The sequence below is a fragment of the Filicampus tigris genome, chromosome 12 (assembly GCF_054856515.1).
Source record: "Filicampus tigris isolate MCC_2025a chromosome 12, RoL_Ftig_1.0, whole genome shotgun sequence".
Lineage (NCBI taxonomy): Eukaryota > Metazoa > Chordata > Actinopteri > Syngnathiformes > Syngnathidae > Filicampus > Filicampus tigris.
In genome coordinates, this window is record NC_141228.1 from 15,994,197 (window position 1) to 16,015,915 (window position 21,719).

At 41.6% G+C, this 21,719-nt stretch overlaps 4 protein-coding genes across 7 annotated transcripts in view; 1 reads left to right on the top strand and 3 right to left on the bottom strand.

Moving 5' to 3' along the window:
- Positions 1-12,853, bottom strand: part of wwc3 (WWC family member 3) — a 37,130-nt gene extending 24,277 nt beyond the window's left edge. The window contains exons 1-3 of the mRNA XM_086047885.1: positions 12,561-12,853; positions 9,068-10,903; positions 6,531-7,066 (exon numbers count right to left, since the gene is read on the bottom strand). Of these exons, the coding sequence (XP_085904011.1) occupies positions 6,531-6,682 (152 nt within the window). The 5' untranslated portion in view covers positions 6,683-7,066; positions 9,068-10,903; positions 12,561-12,853. The remainder of the gene's footprint in view (positions 1-6,530; positions 7,067-9,067; positions 10,904-12,560) is intronic.
- On the top strand, positions 5,362-11,278 carry cldn33b (claudin 33b). Of its 2 annotated transcripts, none has more exons than XM_086047893.1 (2): positions 5,362-5,853; positions 5,982-11,278. In XM_086047893.1, exon 2 carries the CDS (start codon positions 10,246-10,248, stop codon positions 10,891-10,893), a length of 648 nt encoding a protein of 215 aa, XP_085904019.1. In that variant the 5' UTR covers positions 5,362-5,853; positions 5,982-10,245; the 3' UTR covers positions 10,894-11,278. The 2 variants fall into 2 exon arrangements, with proteins under 2 accessions (XP_085904019.1, XP_085904018.1); XM_086047892.1 differs by having other exon boundaries at positions 9,927-11,278.
- A 2,108-nt stretch (positions 12,854-14,961) lies between the features above and the next one.
- Positions 14,962-18,547, bottom strand: cldn34a (claudin 34a). Its single transcript, XM_086047891.1, has 2 exons — positions 18,359-18,547; positions 14,962-17,683 (listed from the first exon to the last, which is right to left on the bottom strand). Exon 2 carries the CDS (start codon positions 16,952-16,954, stop codon positions 16,115-16,117), a length of 840 nt encoding a protein of 279 aa, XP_085904017.1. The 5' UTR covers positions 16,955-17,683; positions 18,359-18,547; the 3' UTR covers positions 14,962-16,114.
- A 63-nt stretch (positions 18,548-18,610) lies between these two features.
- shroom2a (shroom family member 2a) overlaps positions 18,611-21,719 on the bottom strand; it is a 50,851-nt gene continuing 47,742 nt past the window's right edge. For all 3 annotated transcript variants that reach the window (XM_086047882.1, XM_086047884.1, XM_086047883.1), the window contains one exon: positions 18,611-20,695. In XM_086047882.1, coding sequence (XP_085904008.1) covers positions 20,423-20,695 — 273 coding nt within the window. In that variant the 3' untranslated portion in view covers positions 18,611-20,422. The remainder of the gene's footprint in view (positions 20,696-21,719) is intronic.

A 21,719-nucleotide genomic window follows, 5' to 3' on the forward strand; every position in this document is an offset into this window, starting at 1 on the left:
CTTCAGTCAGTGACTGAACTAAGCACTGCTCATGCTTAAAAACTTGTGATTTGGGGCACTCGACACTCAAGGTACCACTGTATTATAGTCAGATGATGATTTAAAAAAAAAAAAAAAAAAAAAGCACACGGGCCAAATGATATGGAGCTCAAGCGACGTGTTGGTGACGCCGCCTCGGCACATAATGAAAACACTGTGGGAAGCAAAATAAAAGCGGGGTTCAGCGCATGTGAATAACCTCTGGGCGCCTGCGAACACAGCTCACCCTTTCCAGAATAATTGAATTTGGTGTGCTTTGTGCCCCAGCATAATGGCCTCCCTTTGCCGGGCGTTGGGTTGCATAACAGAGCTAATAAAGGAGGCCCGCCAGGACGGCCCATGGACACGTGGGAACCCCCCCAAAGCCACCTTCCCGCCCCCGGCCACTCCCCCTACGCTCGTTTCTGACGCTTTGTCTGAGGCCGCGAGCGAGCGCAGCCCCCGGGCATTAGTGTTAGACATGCCGAGCATGACGCTCATTCCACTGTAAGAAAAAAGTCCCACGCAGCGGCGCGAGCCGGCAGCAGTGTCCTCGAGCTAACCGAGACCCTGAATGTCCTTTAAGACAAGACCAGGCCCAGCAAACTATTGTTTTCATGAGACAGAAAACATGTCCCAAGAATATCCCTTTATGTGGCACTTTTATTTTTGTTGTAAATTGATTTAAAAAAAAAAAAAAGGATAAAAAATATTTTGATGATAGATTTTTTTTTTGTCATTAAAAAAAAAAAAAAAAAATCCTACAACATAATACATTTCTATTTTTTAACATTATTTATTTATTTTATTCATCCATCCATTATCCAAACCGCTTATCCCAGCTGTTTCCGGGGAGGGTACACCCCGAACTGGTTGCCAGTCAATCGCAGGGCACACAGAGACAAACAAACATCCGCACTCACAATCACACCTAGGGGCAATTTAGTGTGCTCAATTAACTCGCCATGCATGTTTTTGGAATGTGGGAGGAAACCGGAGTTCCCGGAGAAAACCCACGCAGGCACGGGGAGAACATGCAAACTCCACACAGGAAGGCTGGAACCGGATTTGAACCCACGACCTCTGCACTGTGAGGCGGACGTGCTAACCAGTCGGCCACCACGCCGCCCTTATTTTATTCTGAATTTTAATAATAATTATTATTAATTAACTTACATTTTATACATTATATGTATTTAAAATTAATTGGCCAATTAATCGGCCAACTATCGGCACGGGCCTCCTAAAATCTATATCGATCAAACCTTATTCATTATTGGATTATTATAATTCATTTTAAACATAATCAAATATTTAGAATACAATTTTTGTGTTATTATTGTTTCATTTATTTCTTTTTTTTTATTTTTTAAAAAAATCTTAAAATATTTAAATATATATTTTTATTACTAGTATATGTTACATTAGGTCTTTTATTTATATTCATGAAAATCCTAAATAATTAGATATTAGTTTTGCAATATTTATCTGATTGATTATTATTGTATATGAATATACTCAAACATTTTCCAAAATGAGAATAATAATCATTTGAACACGCTTGTATTGAAGGAATCTGTTTTGAAGTGGTCTCAATTGGCCTGGCCTTACACGGAACCCGGACAACGTAAACACACTGAGGAATCCTGTCTGTGTTTGGGAAGAATCATTTTTTCGCACCTTAATCCAATTTTTCGCGACATGCCGTGAGCTCACGCAAACCAGCCAGCTAGCTAGCTAGCTAGCTAGCGAGCGACCAAACGTCAACCGTGGGCGGGCTGACACGCGGCGCGCCGCATCACGAATCACGGCAGCCATTTACAATTATGCTTGGCCTTCAATGACTCTTGTGTTTTTAGCCAGCGGGCCTGTCAGCAGACTCCCGGCCTCGCACTCATCAGGAGACCAATCCCAGTGTCCTTTTCGGACTAGTATTATTTTTCCACATAGTGGATGCTGTTTTATTGCCATTGAAAGACCGTCTGCTAACCCGACTTGATGGTTTTTCGACATACCAGCCACCATTTGGATGAGGTTTATTTTTTAGGCTTTCGAGCAAAAAAAGATACAAGCGCTGTTATGGTGATGGCAGATAGTGAACAATTCTTCAAAAAAAAAAAAAAGTGGCTTCAAGTTATTTAATGCCACTCCCGGTTGAAGTATAGTGTCAAACTAAACCTCAAACAAAGAGAATTACACATTGTGTGTCAAAAACAATCACATAGGTCTGTTTCGCTCAATGCTAACAAATAATGGAAAACGTCATTGATGGCATCCATGTCATGGTCTTAAAACCCTTTAAGAAACGGATATTTGAACACAAATGGTGGAGAAACACATGTAGATAGACAATATTACAATACTCACAGGTAGTCATGTGCCTATTATTGGTTTACCGTGGTTTTAAACAGTCAAGGTTTCAATAACCGCTAATACTGGCTGTCACGGGCAATGGGCTCTTCTTTTTTGAGGGGACTTCTAAACAGGGCACAATATGATTGGCCGCTTGCACAGTTGAATAAACGAGACAGAACTTTGAAGTTAATTAATGTGCATTGTCACAAAAAAAATTTTTTTTTTAATGTTTTAAATGTCCAGCGTGTACTAGTTAGCCCCAAGGACAACATGAGTAGCCCACAGGTCTGTTCTAAAAATAACCAGTGATGGGACACTGTAACTTACTAAGAAGAATGTTAACATTTATTTATTTATTTCAAACTTAACATGGTGCAACTTTCTTCTGTACCAAGTATTCTATATTTTGTTTAAAAATAAAACAGATAGTGTTTAATAGGAAGAAAATGCTGTTTTTATTTCCCCAAATATTTTAAAAAAGGTCACCTTAGAGCTGCAATTTTAATACCGTGATACAGCAATATTTTTGCTCACGGTCATCATACCATCAGAATCTAATATCGGGCCGTGCCTACCCACAAGCATATGTATTATTTATCCTCTGTAAAGAACGACTATTATTACTGTGGTTTACTGAGCCGTTTTAAGCAGCTCCATGTGTATCCATATCATATTAAACTCCTAAGTTAAGGTACAACTAAAAGCTATACAGTTAGCTTTCTTTACTAAAACACACACCCCAAAATGTTTTTGGGAGGGCTGGAATAGATGAATGACATTTCAACGTGGTAAATTAATTTACTACACGTGTCAACTGAGCTATGAAGTTGGAGCAAATTAAACATAAGTCACCCCAACGTCAATACACACTTCTGATCGTATAGCGTCAAGCTGCACTAACTGCAGGCGGGTACCAAAAGAATGTTTGGAATTTTCGCCATCCGTCCATTTTCTACAGTGCTTATCCTGTTTAGGGTCACGGGGGGAAGCTGGAGTCCATCCCAGCTGACTTAGCGTAAGAGGCGGGACGCAAACCCTGGACTGATGACCCGTCAATCATGGGACTCACACACAACCATTCGCACTGACTCGCAATGACTTTTGCTGTGAAGAGTAGAACCTTAACAGATCTCATTAACACACATATACATAAAGTAAACACACACGTGAGATACATATATGAGAACGGGAGATTATATCATAAGGAAGTAGGATTATATAAACGCGGCCATTTTTGAATATTATTAGTGCATTCATATAGGAAAATTGAATAGAAAACTTTAAGAATATTTAAAGAAGGCACCAGTCAAGTAATCTAGCTCTAAATTCAGATGAAAGCATACAATGCCAAAAGAAAATTATTGCATCTCTTTGCGATATGCATATTGCATAGGCCATTATCGCGATATCAATCTTTTTTTAATCTATCGTGCAGCTCTCGTGTATACCTTCACTCGTTGCTCTTTCTTGTCAAATATTCTAATGAAAGTTGCTTGTTCATAATCATTTAAACTACCTTCAAAACTGGAAAAATAACATTGTGTTGCATGTCCCTGTTTGTTAAAATAGATATGAAATGTAATTGTTTAAATTATTTTGTTATATTTTGATTACATATTTATGTTACTTCTTATACCAACTCAAAGTAAGAATATTTTCTAAAAAATAAATAAAATAAAGTTTAAATGCACACTTTATTTGTGTCTATGGGTTTTCACTCAGTCCGGTTACCGTAATACATTAACCACTGTGAAAAATGTGGAATTATTCACATTGTTGACAGGGAGTTAGATCAATCAGATCCTCTGCAATCATTTTTATTTTTCTGTATGTTTGATAATATTTCAGCTATGACTGGAGGGAATACAGTCTTGGCTGCCTAGTCATGAGTGTGAAAACTGTGTGGGACTACGATTACGCTGGTCAACAAATATTTCCCAAAAAAATGTCATCAGAGATGCAAGTAAACCTTTCTAGAATAATGTTTTGAATAGTACATTTTCCAGAATATGAACTCGTTATAAATGGAGAAAAACATCTGCATGTGTTCTATTTTGTCTGTGCTTTATTAAAACGTCAATATGGGCTTGCGACAGGAGACAATCCTCTGGTGGAGAAAATCTATGAATCACTGGACAAACAGTCAAAAAAGAAAAAGCTGATGATGAAGCAAAAACTGTTGAGGAAATCAGGTTTTTCTAATCTGAATGACGAGCTACTTCTGCATTCCCTTTGTTTGAATCATCTGCAACAAGTTTGGTTGCTTTCGAAGAGGAGTCAAGCTCACTTGGGGAGGGGAAAGTGGGGAGCCCGCAGTGGCATGTCTGCCCCTCAACCCCCACCTCCCTTATTTAGAAATAATGGAAAAAACAAAAAGTCAGTCCATATATGCTGAGAAACCTCAGATTTTTAAAGATGGCAACATAGAACGTCCCAGGAGTGAACAAGATTGTGTTTGCTGTGATGTCTTATTTCACAGATACGATCAACGACGCCATTGATCGGCAAATTACAGCATTACAACCAATCACAGATTTTGTATAAAATGCTAAATATCTGCCGATTCGCCCCAGCCCATCAGATCGGTGTAAAGTCTCACACTCATCCAAATAGTTACATCTCTGGAGTGCCTGAAATTAAACAAACCACGGGAACCGTGCAGCATTATGTCGCCTCAAGATTGAAAGTTTGGATGTTTTCTGTCCTTTTTTTTTTAAGACAAGAACGATTGAAAAAAATATATGCTATATACATACATCAAGCCAAGTCACTATATTGCTTTAGTACAGAAGGAACTGGTCAGCCAGGAAGTTAAATTTCATATAGATTCATTTCCACCTCAAACTGTCTAGTCAACTCATCTTTTTTTTTATTGCATCACTCATGGCTCAAAGACCTTTGAGAAAGAGTTTGGGAAGATGATGTACCCACAGTCGTTTGCCTTTGTGAAGTATTAAAGGTTGGTCGGGGGTGAGCGCAGACTTTGACGTGGACGGCTGGAGCTGGCAACGTGTCCGTACCATTTTATTCAATGATAGCATAATGAAATAACAATTTTGGACCGAATTAAATTAGAAATTGAACATGATTTTGGGATGTTTTTTTTATTCCCACTCACATCCACACCTATGGACAATTATGAGTCTTGAATGGCAATAACATGCATTCAACGCATGGAAAGAACATGAAAACGCCACTTTTCTAGACTCTGGGCTCAATGAAATCTGTATTCTTTATCGATCCAGCAACAGGGGGAGACAGGACGGCCCCCTCAAGACGGATTAATTTCAGCAAGAGAAGAAATAAGCAGCGCTGAGTATTCCGCCTGTGTGACTGACCGGTCCGTCTATCCGCCTATGACGGACGCCCATTTTGTAGGCGACAAACGATAGACGGACGGCGGAGTTGTACTCCGGCTGCTGATAGAAGGCGATAAACGGACCGGGAAGTTTTAGTAAAATGCCTATCTCTGGAAATAAGGTAAAAATGTCTTGTATACCCCTTGATTCTTTGAGTATTTTGACATAGACATTTTTTATGACACCTGGAAAAGGTTTTAAAATGTGAACAAACGCACAATATGTCTCCTTTCAAATGTCCTAACTTAGAATTCCCGATCCATCCCTCCAAAAGTGAGTGCTCGGTGAATTCCCAGTCCCCGGTGGAGGCGCGCATCCTCCCCGCGGCTTTTCCCCAGCGGCCCAACTTTAGCAACATTCCTGGCATAGTTTTGCCTGGATTTCTGGGAGATTGAGTTTTCACGGCCACACACACACTTACAAAAGTGGCAGACGTAACACACACTTTGTTGGATTGGAAAGGATGTATTGGGAACAAAGCAGACAGAAAAGAGGTAACAATAGTGTTAGGTGAGAGACGCTGGAATGCTGCAGGTCACTGGAAGTCTCTCTCTCACGCAGACACACACACGCGCACGATAGGAGTGTGTAAAAGTGAATGGAAACAACAACTATTTGAAAACATGGAAAATGTCACTTTTGAAGTCAAGACAGGCAGTGGGATGGGTAGGGTTAGTGATGATGGGGTTTTAATCTGCGTCTGTTTAAACTCGTCTGTTGAAAGTCCCCCAAAAGCATCAATCTGTCACTTCTCCTTTTCAAATAAAATGTGTACAATGACGTATCCAAGTCTCTTACCTATCTCTGGGGTCTATCCACGAAGTTTGCCGGGTGTTGTGGTCGATGAAGAACACTCTTCCGTCGTAGTCTCGGGCTTCCTCCCATCCGGCGGGCAGCGGTAGCTCGGAGCTCTCTCGCCGCTTGACGCCGCCTCCGCCCGGCCACGGCATCGCGGCTGGCCGCCGCCGCCGCTGCTGCTGAGCGGAGGGCTCCAGCCCCGTCGCCTATTTCCTTCCTTCGTCGTCGTCGTTTGTTCTCACTCTGTCCCCGGGTCGACCAACCAGTTGCTCCTCTTCACCGCATCGCGGCCCCACGGTAGAAAAGTGCAAAGTTTTCGTTTTACAAAGAAGGAGGCGGCGGCGGTGGTGGTGCTCTCACGGTGCTCTCGCCTCCATGTTGGCCTGCTCCTTCCGCCACCATGTTTCATTCCTCCGTGTCCTTATTCGGGCCCGGGGTGGATTTGCATAAACGGACGGACGTGCGGTGCGAGCTTGGCCCCTCTGTCCAATCCCCTCCTCTTGTGTGCCTCCTCCGTGTCCACTTTAAAACAGACCCTATTAAAAAAAAAAAAGAGAGAGAGAGAGAAAAAAAAAAGGGGAAAAAAAGTTATTTATTTATTTTTGAAAGTCGGTCACTCGACTTGACTTTGGCTAATCCCCGCTAATGTTTTATTATTTGCACTAAAAGATGTTGGTTCGTGACATTAAACGCAGATAATTCCACTTAAGTTGTCATTTAGTTGACCGTTTCGACCATTTAAAATAAGATTAATGTCAACTCGGGCAAAAAGTTCCTCAAAACAAACAAGCTTTCCCTCCAGTACAAACTATGAGGGCTTTAATCGGTTTTGTTATACATTGGCGCCACCTAAGGCACAATGTGAGTATTGCACTCATCTCGTTTACCCCGGGTTGAATGACGTCACGCATTTTTCCTGTCATGGTATGACCAGGGGCGTATTTAGTCTTTTTTTAGGGGCACATACGCGTTCTGCTATGCTTTTGAATATGAATAAAAAAATTAAAAATATCGTAACTGTATAGTGTATTAACCCAAGCTGTGTTTTTCAATACCCCAAAGTCCGAAAATATATTTAAAATGTTTGGGTTATTTTAAAGATTTTTTTCATTACTATTGTTTATTGTTAAGTAATGTGGTATTTTATTTTATAAAATGGTTTTCTATATGAATAGAGTATACAAGAAGTCCTCAAATGATGACGCATGCGACGTTTTGACTTTACGACGCCTGTGCCTCCTCCTCCATTTTGTCCCCAGCACCATAGTGACCACATTTACATGCAATCAATATTCGGGTTAAGGTCAAATTTCCGATTTCTGAAGCATTCTGAATAACCGGTTTACTGATTGAGCGGACAGAGTTGCGATCAATTTCTGGTCCATGTAAGAATATTTACTCGCTCAAACATAGCGGAAACGCTGCGGGACAGCATGCTATCAGACTTGACCTTTTCCTACGCCACTTTGGTTTGTGTAGTGTGGTGCGTGGTGATTTGACTCCGTTTCTATTTGATTTTATCTGTCAATCACAAAAAAATGTAAAACGTTTGCCATCATACAGCTGCTCCAGCACTGCTTTTTAAATGTGAGCCTCCCTGGAGCCTCTCTTAAATCGGCGAATGCTGTCATCTGCTGGTTGGAGTTAGACATTACACCATCATACGTTTCCCACTCTTCATTGTTATTTTATATTTTTATGCATTTGTTGTAATGTTGAGGAAAAATAGATTTAATATTTTTCCATATTCGTCTCTATTTTGTTATTTAATTACAGTGCTTGGCATGTTAAAAAAAAGTTGATGTAATCTAGTTTTTGGAGTTTTCAGTACTGGTGCTAAACAACTGGCAGTCTAAAAACAAACACAAATGTTTTTTTTAATATTGAGATGGGGCAATAGAAATATTTCTATAATGATTTCTTTTATTTCATTTTTGTCGTATCGCCCAGCCCCAGGTGAAAATGAGATTTTTGTCAGTGCAGTAGAGGGATGCAAAGACCTCATGACCAGTGCCGTCCAAAGCACCATTGCTGCCTGGAGTTTACAGAACAGGTATCTGTTCTCAAATGTAGGAAATAAAAAAATATTGTGGACAGAAAAATAAAAAACAAAAGTAGAGTACAGATAACTGAAAACTACTTAAGTGAAAAAAGGTATTTGTACTTGGTTACTTCCCACCGCTAGTGTGTGTGAGTGTGCGTGTGTGTGACGTCACTGTAGTCAGCTGAGCGTTTTGTTCTCCACCAGAGGGGGAGTTTATCTCTGCATTTTGATCTACTGCATGGCTTATGAGCGCGTGTGTGTGCGCGTGTGTATGTGTCACATCCCATCCATCTCACATCCTAAGGGTGATCAACAGCCTCCTCCCACAGGTCGTTTCCCACAGGCCACGTTGCTCCCATACGAACAACACAATAAGCCGCAGTGTTTGCGGCCTCCCGATAATGTTATAAAGGCAGCAGGATTTGGAAATTTTCAGGAAAAAAATATGCTTGATAAATATAAGTAAACTACAGGCTGTGTTATCCTGACCAACCTAAATCCTGCTGGTAATTTGGCAGACAAGCGCGGAGGCTGGTGGATCTGCGAGAGGGAGGGCTTGTGCGCTGCTGTGAGAGTGGTCACATCTGAAAATGACCCATTGAAAATGGCTGGGATTAAATGAGTTAATTGAATTTTTACATTATTTGCGAAAGTGGGAATATTATGTTGAGTCACACCTCAAACAACATCTTGAACATATTGATGATACCTTTCCTGTTTATCTTGTTCCATGACCTCGCTCATAACTCAAATGACTCAAATCAACTTTCGTCATTGAAACAAAGGGAAATGCTTTTATTTGTTGCATTCCACCCCCCAAAAAATTTTCATGCTGCAGGGAATAATGCCCAGTTTAGATTTTTTGTTAAATCCAATCGTTTCATGTAGTCGTTCCCATTACAAAAACAAATGTGACTTCTAATGTGAACGGAATGCATTCGTGAAGTGACATGCATGCACACAAAACACAATTTCACGTGGCGCAGTCAGTGTTTACGGAAGCGAATATGCCCGCGAGTGTCTGTTGCGGTCCTGACACATTTGTGGCAATTTCAAGGATTTTGTGTGCTGTTTGGCAAAATAAAATTCCGTTCACCAAACAATCGCCAGCTTTACAATACTTTGTACGTTACAAATGGTTTAACTTTAAGAGAGAAAAACTGGCTAAAATCAGATGATTTTTTTTACTGTCTTATGTTGTTATGTGTTAACGTGTAAAAAAACAAACAACTGGCAACAATCTTTTTTTAGGGGTACCATCATTTTTTTTCCAGGCTTGTTTCATTATTTTTTTGTGTGTAGTTTTCATTGAATTCTCATTTATTGTTACCATTTTTTTCTTGAATCAACAGAGGTGTACCAACAAATGGGTCCACCCTTGTAAGCCTTACTTTGACCAGAATCGATTTGTACTTCTTAAGAACAAAATGGTGGTACTTTTGCTACCTCCGTGGACAAGTGACCAGCTCTGCCCCTGCTGCCCATTGGCACAGGAAGCAGGGAGGGCTGAAGAGGGGAGGGCCGCTCCCCCCCCCAACACCCCCCTTGCTCGCCTTACTCCCTGCCTGCCTCCCTCCAGTAGAGGATGAGCTCTCCTCCAAGTGGCAGCACTTGGTGCCAGGAGCTCCCGGGCCCTCCAGCCTCTTAGCAAGCAGCTCTCGCTCAAAGCCAATGGACGGGTGCGCCCACGCCCTGGAGCTGCTGGGCATGCTGCTGTACGCCGGTGCCTGGCTCTGCGTCCTGGGGGCGGCCGTGTCCCCGCGCTGGCTCAGCATGTCCACATCCCTGCTGCCCGTGGAGAGCTACGAGCTGGGCCTGTGGGAGACCTGCGTGGTCCAGGACACGGGCGGCATGGAGTGCCGGGCCTACGACAGCCTGCTGGGCCTCTCGCCGGATCTCAAGCTGGGCCGCGTGCTCACGTGCGCGTCCCTGGCAGTGGGCGCCCTGGGCTTCCTGGTGGCAATCCCCGGCCTGTCGCTGGTCAACGGCTGCGAGGAGGACGGTGCCAAGAGGACGTTGGGCACCACGGGCGGGGTGCTGGGGATGCTCTCCGGGGTTCTGTGTTTGATCCCGGTCTCCTACGTGGCGCATGTGGCCGTGGTGCGCTTCTTCGATGACACGCTGCCCGACGTGGTGCCGCGTTGGGAGTTTGGCGACGCCCTGTTCTGCGGGTGGGCGGGGGGCTTCCTCCTGGCGGTGGCCGGACTCCTCCTGGTGCTCGCCTCGCGCTCCGCCGGCCGAGAGCCGCCCCCTGTGGCCGGCCCGCAGAGGAGGTACCAGGTGATGAACACGGTGCTGGCCCGGGCAGAGTACGTATGAACGAGGGTCACTGGAAAACATCGGCATCAAGCAATGATCAATACGTTTCACTTTTGAAACATAGACATAGTACATAGACATGCAGATACATCAATAGAAGCTGCTGTTACCTGTAAAAACGAAATGTGTTTTAGTCCTGTATCAGTGCCATGTTTTCTGGGCGGCGCTTGAACTAAAATTAGATCATGTATAATAGTTTATATGCTCTATGATCTTAAAGAATTCATATCATGTATCAATTTTTTGGTAGCATTGCATTTTCCCTGTATCAATGGAACTTTTTCTAGGTGGCGCTCAAGCTCATTTGTTGTGATTGTAAAATGAGCACTAAAGTGTATATTGTTGTATGTGCTGAATGATTAAAATAAATTATAATGAGATAAAATGTGTAATTCATTTAAACATTGTTGGTACTGTATTAGTGGGATGTCTTGAATTTTTGCTCATAGCATTACATTCTACCTGTATCAGTGGAACGTTTTCTAGGCAGTGCTTGAGCCAAACTATTCAGTACAGTATTCAGATTGTAAAAATGATCTTATTTGTTGTAAGTGCTGAATGATCAAAATGAATCAGATTACATGTGTAAGACATTTGAACATTGTTGGTAATGTATTTGTGAGATGTTTTCTTGGCGGCGCTCAAGCTAAAATTTTCAGATTGTGAAGTTAGCACTAAAACTGCATATTTTACTATAGTTTTCCTGATGTGCGAACGATCATAAAGAATCATTTCACGCAGACAAATGTGTGTTAGTCTACTAAACATTCTTGGTCGTGTATCAGTGTGATGTTTTTTATGCGGCGCTTGAGCAAAAACTGTAGGCCTATATTCTACTGTAGGTTATGTGCTGCATGACCATCAAGAATCATACCTTAAAAGATTGTGTGTTACTTATGCAAACAAATCTCAGTCCTGTGTCAGTGGGAGATTTTCTTAGCAGCGATCAATTTAAAATGTTCTAATTGTATTATGCTGAATGATCATAAAGAATGATATCATACAGACGATAATGGACATTTTTTTGTCCTACATTTGTGTGATCTTTTCTGGGCTGCGCTTGAGTTAATACTGTATATTGTACTATAGTTTATGTGCTGGATGATCATAAAGAATCTACGGAGCCCCTGTGACATGGAAGTAAAAAAAACCTTTGCGTTCCCTCGCAAAGATTGCGAGATAACGCAAAGATTTTTTCTGCAAGTGAACGTTTTTTTTTCTTGTTAATGCGTGTTTATATGTACTTACCGGTCATTTTCCGGGTAAACAAAAGCAAAAAGGGGAGCGTTTTCAGCCGTGGGCAAGTTTAATTGAATTGCTTTGAAATTCGCTTGAAATACGAAGTCATAAAATCAGTTTTTGACATTAAGCACGGTTTCCAAATAAGCAAAAGACATCTGAAGTGAGTGCTAAACGCAGCAGCGTTCCAAGGCCTCCTCCATTATTCTTGCCGTCTCCTACGACGTACTGTCGTCTCTCAAAAAACCCGCGCATTAGAGGCTAGGCTAGGCTAGGCTAGCTGCCAAACTGACCCGGAAGTACATAAACACGCATTTAAAACAAAATGCGTTCCCTCGCAAAAAACTTTCTGTTATATCGCAATTTTTGCGAGGGAACATAAAAGTTTTTGCGAGGGAACGCAAAGTTTTATTTTTTGTTTTTTTTACCTTCCATGTCACCTTAGGGGCTCCGTAGGAATCACATCATGGACACCAAGTCATTGAAACATTCTTGGGTCTTGTATCAATGGGATGCTTTCGAGGCGGCGCTAAGCTCAAACTGTATGTTGTTGTATAATATAGTTCATAATAAAGAAACACGGCACACGTTCCTCCTCTTCCGATTGGCTGTCTGTCAGTCACTGGGACCCCGCCGTCTGTTTTGCCGTTGGTGGAAACGCAGCATGAGGCTAATTCCATCGCATTTCCTGCTCGCCGGCCCAGCTAAGCTGCGTTTAATGAACGCCTTAATGGGCGGTGCGCACTGCGAAGAATGCGGAGCAGGTCGCCCGCGCCGCTCCCCCACTTTCGCTTAATTACATGACTTTGCCAAATGGCCAGAGGCCGCCAACTTTACTGGAAAGCAACAATCGCGCAAACATACTGGGCATACAACATGTGGAGTTTGCTCTCATAAGAGGAGGCTAATTGACCATTTCATAATGTTTGGAAACAATAGGCGACCGGTGACTTTCCGGGTGGCAGAATACGAGTGACTACATCGCTGATGTGAAGTGAAAAGATGACACAACTTTGATGTGTCTGGCCTTGAACTGCCAGATAAACGTTTATTTATTTTTTGTTCCATTTTCTTCCCAAAATATCTAAATTATTCAGCAGAATCTGTGGTTGAGGAGGAGAAACCGAGTGGATGTCTTAAGATTGTAAAACTGCTGAATAAAGTAGTAACCAATTCTAAAGGGACAGGTGGAAGATATTTTCTTACAGTATCTATAAAATGTTTGGTTTTGCAAAGCAAAATGACTAGCCTGCGAGCTAGCATCACTGCTATAGCAGGCTATTAATTCACGCGAAAGAAAGGTCAAAATTAGCCAATCCCCCAATGATCAAGTAAACTTTATCTGAAATTTGTAATCAACTTACTTGAAATGTAAATTACACCCGGCGTTCCATTTAGCTTGTTTTATCAATGGCTCTACCTTCGTCAAATGACATGGAAGGTTTTGTTCCTTACTGGAACTCATCTTAGCTGCCACTGCATCTCGGGTATTTTTTTCCAGTCATTCCGTTACCATATGAGAGCATAGTGATGAAATAATAACAAAGCCGGAAAACGCTAGTCAATAGCTTTAATTTCAGATGTGAGTTTGCCTGGTTTGCATCAAGTTGATTTTGATTTGTTGATCATGATCAGAGCAAAACTTGTTCCAGCCAATTTTAACTAGCCTCTTTGGTGAGTATGATGTATTTCATTTATATCGTATATGTTGTTGTCACATTATTAATTAACTATAACTATTGTTTCTGAATTGCTCTGTATTGATGATTTATGTAATTGCAAAGTGAGAGTAGTGGTTAAGACACAGCCTCATTGAAGGCCAAGCGACCAAATGCACTGCCCGCCACTGACTGCAATATGGCTTTGATGTAGTCATTGCCGGCGCTTCAGTCATCCATTTGTAATTTATTGGGGGATTTCTAGTCAGAAGTAAACTAAAAAAGTAGCTGACGGTATTACTTGAAGGGTGTAATGTAACCACTAATGATCTCTATTAGTGCAGATTGGACACAAACGGACGTCTATTAGCAAGCTGAACATCTTACCCGCTGAGTTTGGGCAGCAGGGGGAAAAACACACACACGCACACACGAGATGTTGTTTGGGATTATTAGACCCCCACAGACTCAGAAAATCACCTCCCGTTTACACGAACTGGAACTCAAATAAAAGCTGCTGGAATGAAGTTATATAAACAAACAAACAAAAATGTTTTTAACGTAAAACTATGATATTAGGCCAAAGATGTATATGGTCTTATTGACAAAAAAATAAATCATACATTATAAACTACAGGGGTTGAAAAAAAGAATAGGTGTAGTGCAGATATCAATTTTTAAAAAATCGTCCGAAAAATAAATACTCGCGTAAAGTACAGATACTCAAGTACTGTACCACTGACTATAATGACACCTTTAAAAGCACAATATTAGACCTTACATGAAAACCGAGCATTATTATCGGGATGTTTTATCTTTGCGTGGACAGTAAAACAAGTCGTAAAAGATGCAAGATTTGATACGATAACTATCAGATGGGGTTCAGAGAGCAAAATTTTATCACAGTCACAAATCTTGCGGGCTTATTGCATAAAACTCAAGTACACGTGGAAGATCACATCATACTGCTTTGACAACTAGGTGCAAAACACATCTGTATTGTTTAAAAAAAAAAATCAGATTTCTTTTTAGTATATTTTTTCAAATATTTAATAATTTGTGTTACTTTTATCTAAAGGTTTCATGAAATGTAATATAAATAAATGAGATTATAAAATCTATGTATTCTAGTTCAATTCATTTAAACATTTCAACAGATTTTGTTTTTTTCTATACAATACAATTTTATTTGTATAGCGCATTTCACAACAGCTAGAGCTGTAACAAAGCACTTTACATACAAACAACAAAATAGCCATAATACAACAAGTGGAATCAATAAATTAACATAAAACACTACATACAATAGACACCGGAAAAGAGCCTAAAATTTCAAGTTTAAAATCTGTTTAAAATTGTTTAAAATGTAATTTTAAACAATTTCATAATTTGTATCAACAATGATAAAAAATTAACATAAATCTAAAAAATAATGTATTAAAATGAAACTTCATTTAAAAATTTTATTCTCTAGTATTTATTAGACTCAAACAAATAACATGCAAGAACAATAAAAAAAAAAAGTAAAAATTTACAGATTATAATCAACTTCAATAAATCTTCACAACCTTTTTTTTTTTTTTTTTGAGTTTGTTACCTCCAGTTCTTTTATTGTTTGGTTGCTTGCACTCAAGTGTGCAGTGTTATCCTGCTGATAAATGACACAGCAGGTTAGATAAGAACCACAAGTCATGTCAGCCTTATCTCTAAATGGGGGAGAATGTGCGTCGGGAACGTTGTGCTCCTTCACTTTTGGGAATTTGTCTTCCTTCAGCGCTCTGAGCGCCACTCGTGCTGTACTTGTGTTTCTGACGGCGGTTCAACAGCCTTTTGTTTGCCCCGAGTGGGCCGCTGCTCTCTTCTCTTCTCTTCACTGGCTGGCTGGCGGCCCCCTCTCTAAAAGCTCACGTGTTAGCCTCCTACATCCAAGTTCACATTGTCAAGCTGACCCACCAGCATGTCTCATACATCACAATGTCCATTTTGCATGCTATTATAGCAACACTCTCACAAGAGAGTATTATGATACGTTGCGGTTGTGCTATTTCACAATGTAGCAATCATCGATATATTTATTTCAACATAATCATAATGGACATCAAATGTTTGCGGACTTTCGAGGGCATTATAGTACCATAATCGCGCCGTCTAAACACACTATTGAAATATTACGAAATATTAATCAGAATGTTGTGTTTGGACTAGTGGGGGTGCAAAGGTTTAAGCGCCAACTTAATTTTGTACATTTTCATTCCTGTGGAACGTTTCCAACTTTGAAAATTCCTGTCAAGTTCTGGTCATATTGTCATGTTTTAATTTTGCCATCACGACACTCGATCAGCATGAAAAGCGGGATTATCGCTGCCTTGCTTGTCCTCCTCTGCCATCCCCCATCCGTTTAGTTCGGGTCCGAGGGTCTTCCACACGTGCCGGTGGGCGAGAAACAGCAGCCCGCTGACGAGCATGAGGACGGCGGCCACGAAGCCCACCCCGACGGCTGTGCCCACTTGCTGGCTGGCAGGGGCGGCGGGAAGCCCGAAGCGGGGCGGGAAGGGGATGGTGGTGTTGTTCACCACCGCGCTCGCGTTCCACACCAGGGGCACCAGGACGAGAGCTGTGGTGAGGAGATAGAGCGCCCCCGCCAGGACAAAGGCCGCACGCACGCCGCCCCGACGCTCCATCGAGAAGTAGACCCGTCTCACCGCCTGGACTGCGGCGGCGTTGCCCGCCAGGCCGCCCAGCATGGCCAGCACAATGAGAACCTGCGCCACCCGGATTTCTAGCGGGACGAAGCCGTCCGAGACGGTCATAGTCTGGCAGTTCTCCATCTTGGGCAGGGCGTGGCTGTGGAAGCACGCCCGCCAGATGCCCACCCAGGCCACGCCTGAGGTGATGACAGACGTCCGGTTGTCGGGGCTCACGCGCCACAGGCGCCACTCGTCCATGCCCGCCGTTGCCATGGTGAGGATCCACGCCAGGCAGCCGCCCAACAGGCCCAAAAACTGCCAGTGGGCTGTGTGCGCTAGGAACAACATGATGATGATGATGATGATGATGATGTCATGGGTCAAGTATCTCTTGATTTGTCTCCTTCGGGAGAATTTTGCCTCGGGACAGCTGCGTTGATAAATAAAAAGAGGCATCATCAACAAACTATGTATCATTAGTTCTTCAACTCTACACTTTCATTCGCTGACGCCCACGTCACTCACCAGGCAAGGCTGGGCCCCGTTTTTAAAGCTGTACACAAAGTCAGATGAAGTGAGGCTGGTGCACTCAAGTAGACAAAATATAGAACCTGCACCTCACACGCACATTATTGTGCTTAATACTGGCTAATCAATTTTTTATCCGATGATTTGATTAAGTGACAGATTTATACTCCGTTTCAGCCGCAGCCTTATAGAAAAGTGACACGTTTTGCTACAAAAAAAAAAAACGTTTTCATTTTTCAATGTAAGGCTTAGGTGAAAAATATAAAATGGAGTCATGAAAAGGTTGCAAAATGCAATGCTGAGGTCTTATCATAAGTGGCCAAAACATTTGTGCACATATACCAACACAAAAAAGTCTCTTACAGTGTTTTTATATTTATCACCTGTTTTCTGAAACTGAGCCATGATTGGTCGTTCTCTGAGCCCTGATGATGTCATTTTCAGTTGACAGCAAGTGGCAAAATGGCCACCTTTAATACTCTTTCTTTAGGCAAAGCAGAGTGAAATTTGACCGTCTGTGGCCTTTTTGGTAAGAAAGAGAGGTACCATTTAATTAGAAAAGGATTCACATTCAGCTGAGCAACTTTGATGAATCGTTGGTGGTGATGATGATGATGATGATGTTGGGGAGCGTGCTGACATGCTGACCCCAGGACACCACCGTCACACGTTTAAAGACTGTCAACAGGGAGAAATATTTCAGTTACTAGCTTTTTTTTTCATCATAACGTCTCACACACATCCTGGTGGCAACAGTTAAGGCAATTGGCAATTAACATTAATGTTGATTTCTATCTTTCGCCTCTACTTGACTTCACAACATCAGCAGCATATTAATTTATAGTGCAACTTTGCTGCTCCATATGTGTTAAAGTAGCACGCGATTATGCTAATTTATGAAAGTCTGTCTACGGCATTTTGCTTTATGTCAGCAGAGTGAGAACAGCTGCTAAGGAACACTAAAACATTTAAAAGTTTAAAATGTTTTTGTATGGGGCTCCCAGTATATTGATTTTCATCAACAAAACACTAAGTGACGACATTATAACTTGCAAAATTCAAATTTGATGCTGACGTACTGATATTGCATCATTAAAGACAATACGCTTCAACAGTGACATTTGATGCTGCTGTATCAATATTGCATCGCAACAAAAAAATATTTTGATTCTACTGGATTGGGACTGTTGTTGAATCTGGTGTAACAATACTGATTATTTTGTATTGGCTATCATTAGGTTGTGTACTTAATGTTACATCAATACTTGAATAGCAGCCTAACACAACACATTAACATACAACACAATGAGCTTCACATTTGCACTTGTGCTGAATTTAAGTGGTAGTAGTTACCTGTAAAGACATTCCATCCGTGGTGAAAATTTCCAAATGCCCCGACGGCAGCGAGCGCACGTTACAACTGTAAAAGATGTTCGTGTGACTGTCACACTATCAGCAGCCCAGCAAGGCTTGGCTGAGTTAATGAGTGACACCAATGAGCTGGAGGCCTGGAAAACGCAACGCAACACACACACACACACACACACACACACACGCACACGCGCGCACACACACACCCACACATACACAAAGACAACGAGAATGTTTTATGACATTTGGATTTAATTCTCCCATCAGGATTTTTCACGCGTGTCGGGAATGCTTTTTGAATCTGTCTGAGTGGAAACTACGCACAAGAGGGCCTCGAATGACGGGTAGGAGACGTACGGCCCATAGGCCATTATTTTATCATTTTGATCCAGCCCGCCATACAAATCTAAAAAAACAAACCCCCCAAAACTCAGATAAACTGTTATAAAAAGTCACAAATGTTCATAATATAGAACAATAAGCATTACTTCAACTTAGCGCGAGCCTTGAGAGGACGTTGGCGTCAGCGTGGTGAGCAGCAGGCACTTAGCACTGAATGTCAAGTGCATCTCCTGTGCGGCCAAGTGCTCTGTAAAATGTCAACAATGGTGGGGGTGGGGAGTTGGGGTCACACGGGGTTACACTTCAAGGCCACTAGCTGTTTGACCATTTAAAAAAAAAAAAAAAACAAAAAAAAAACGAAATGTGTGCCATGAAAAGATGATAAATAGTGGTTATTCTGAGGTCACGTGGCGGCCAAGAGAGTCTGCCATGCTGTGCCGATCCAAAGGCTACAATAAATTACTAAAAAAAACAAAAAAGAAATTAAGAATACAGTGAACCCCGTTGTATCGCGGTCCATTTTATGTCCCAGCTATACCAAGGTTTTTGAATCATTCATTTTCTAATGTTTTTTTTGTTGTTTTTTTTTGGACAGTATGCAGTCAAATTTAAGAGTTGTGCGCATTCGCTGTAGTACCACTTTGCGCCCAAAAAATGCCAGGCAGCACTGAGCTCGACTGAAATAGATGCAGCCTGATAGAAGAAGAGCCCGAGCTGATGATTATGATGAAACTGATCTTATTACTAAGTAATAGTTGTAGTTCCCACAGAAATAATGTATGCCTGTGAATATTGTAATAAATTATAAATTCGGTTTGTATGTGTTGTTGCTCCATATCTGATAAATTTGCAGTTTTTTTAAGGTTTATAATTACCCTAAGATTTTGTGCGTCTTTCACGTTTTGCATGAAGCTTGCAGATTTTCACTCTTATATGGTTTGGGTGAACATTTTGGTTTTCCGATATGCAGTGGTGCCTTGAGATACAAGTTTAGTTCGTTCTGTGACCATGCTCGTAACGCACAACACTTCATCGCAAATCATCTTTCCCCATTGAAATGAACGCAGGTGTCATTAATTTCTTCCAGTCCACCCCAAATAAAACCCAATGTGTTTTTCCATAAAGAAAATTGCACGCTATCATATCATACTTTATAAAACCCGACAGTAATAAAATAATTAAATAGAATGTAAAGAATGGAACAGTTTGTGCATCATGATTAATTCATTTTGGCTTTTTCTGGTGTGTGAGACTCGGCCACTGGGGGCAGTATAATGCAGTCATGCAGACACAAACAAATTTTCAGTCAGCTAAACTGCTACTTGTTGCAAAGTGAATTGTGTGAACTGCCACCATACTGTACTTGCATCTCAAATGTGTGCTCCCAAGTCAAAGCAAAAAAAAAAATGTGTCGCTTGTATCTAAAGGCACCACTGTGCAATGTTTAAATCTATTTTGTTTTATGTGGCAAAAAATAGAAAAAGAAAAGAAAACCATTTTACTCTCTATACCGCGAGTTATGATGTATCACAGACGGGTTTGGGGCGTACCCCCCGACGATAAACAGGGTTTCACCGCATTTCACACAGGTGCCAAGAAAAAGCAGCATCTTTCTCCAGGGAGTTCTGTCGGGGCCAATGGGGGGAATATCTAAGTCTCTGGCGGTCCCCGGTGGACGCGAGGTGTACTTAACAACAAAGCGTCTCAGAAGGCCAAGCGCTGCTCGATGGGCAGACTGTCCAGCAGGCACTTGAGCTGCTCTTCGCCCAGCTTGATTTTGTCCTCCAGCTTGCGCTGCTCGATGATGAGCGCCGACTTCATCTTGACAAAGTGCTCGTAGTCGGCCATGCCGTCCCCGGACAGGTAGCTGGCCAGGATATCGTAGACGGCCCGCTCCCGCCGGTCCAGGTTGTCCTTCAGCTCCTTGGCGTCCTCGTGTTGCCGGATCAGCAGCTTGCGCTTCTCCGTCAGTGTGCGCTGGAGGGGAAAAGGTTGGAGAAGAGGGACGTCGGTCAGGGGGGGTTGTGTTAGAGGTGGGCTGTGGAGGTATACTGCATGCAGGCTTCCGACACAGAGATTTCAAAATTCCATACTTTTTGCAGACTTCTCTGTAAAAAAAATGTAAAGTAGTTTGAGACATTTCAGAAAATACATGTGTATCATTCGGATCCTGTAGTGATGAATGATTTGGAAATATCAAATTAAATATAATGTGTCCCCCTCCGCCCCCCCTCCCCAATATTGCGGTTTGATATGTTATTCTTTTTTCAAAGTCCCCTTCCCATGTATTTTTTAACAAACAAGAAATAAATTAATTTGTATTACAATAAACAATATCACATTTATTATGAATGCTTTGCTTTGCTTTACATATGATCATTAACATAAATCAGGAAGTCTTAAAACAGATTACAACAATAATGCAAGCATATCTGTGGCTTCATCACTTCAAGTTTTCATGTTTCATGAAACAATGATATGTAAACAACAAACGCATCTATGGCACACGCGAATTAGTCGTACATTCGCAGATTTTTTTCCCATCCTCCCTGCATACATGTACAAATTTATAATCCGAAATGAAGCACTCCCCAAGCCCAATTGCAGCGAAGCACTCCGCCAACTCCAATTGCAGCCTTTGTGATTTGAAACTGGCATCTACGAAATTGCCATTTTAATTTGACAATTTAAATTTGATTACTTGTTTAACCCCCGATGAAATCACACACTTTCTTAAATTGAATAATCTCTGACCTCAAAGGACTTCACGTTTACTTATCAGAAAATCTGACTGTCAGGTTGCCATGTTTGCTCGTATAATCTATAAAGGCCAGTGGTGCAGTACATTAATTGGGAAGATGATTTTTTTGGGACAGGAACTGCAGTAGACATTCAAAAGGTGTTACAATGTCCGCTGATAAAGCTATATTTCTTTGTGTATTCATATTTATATTCATATTATTATTTTTAAATAGAGCTGTTGTAACAGTCCAAGAAACAC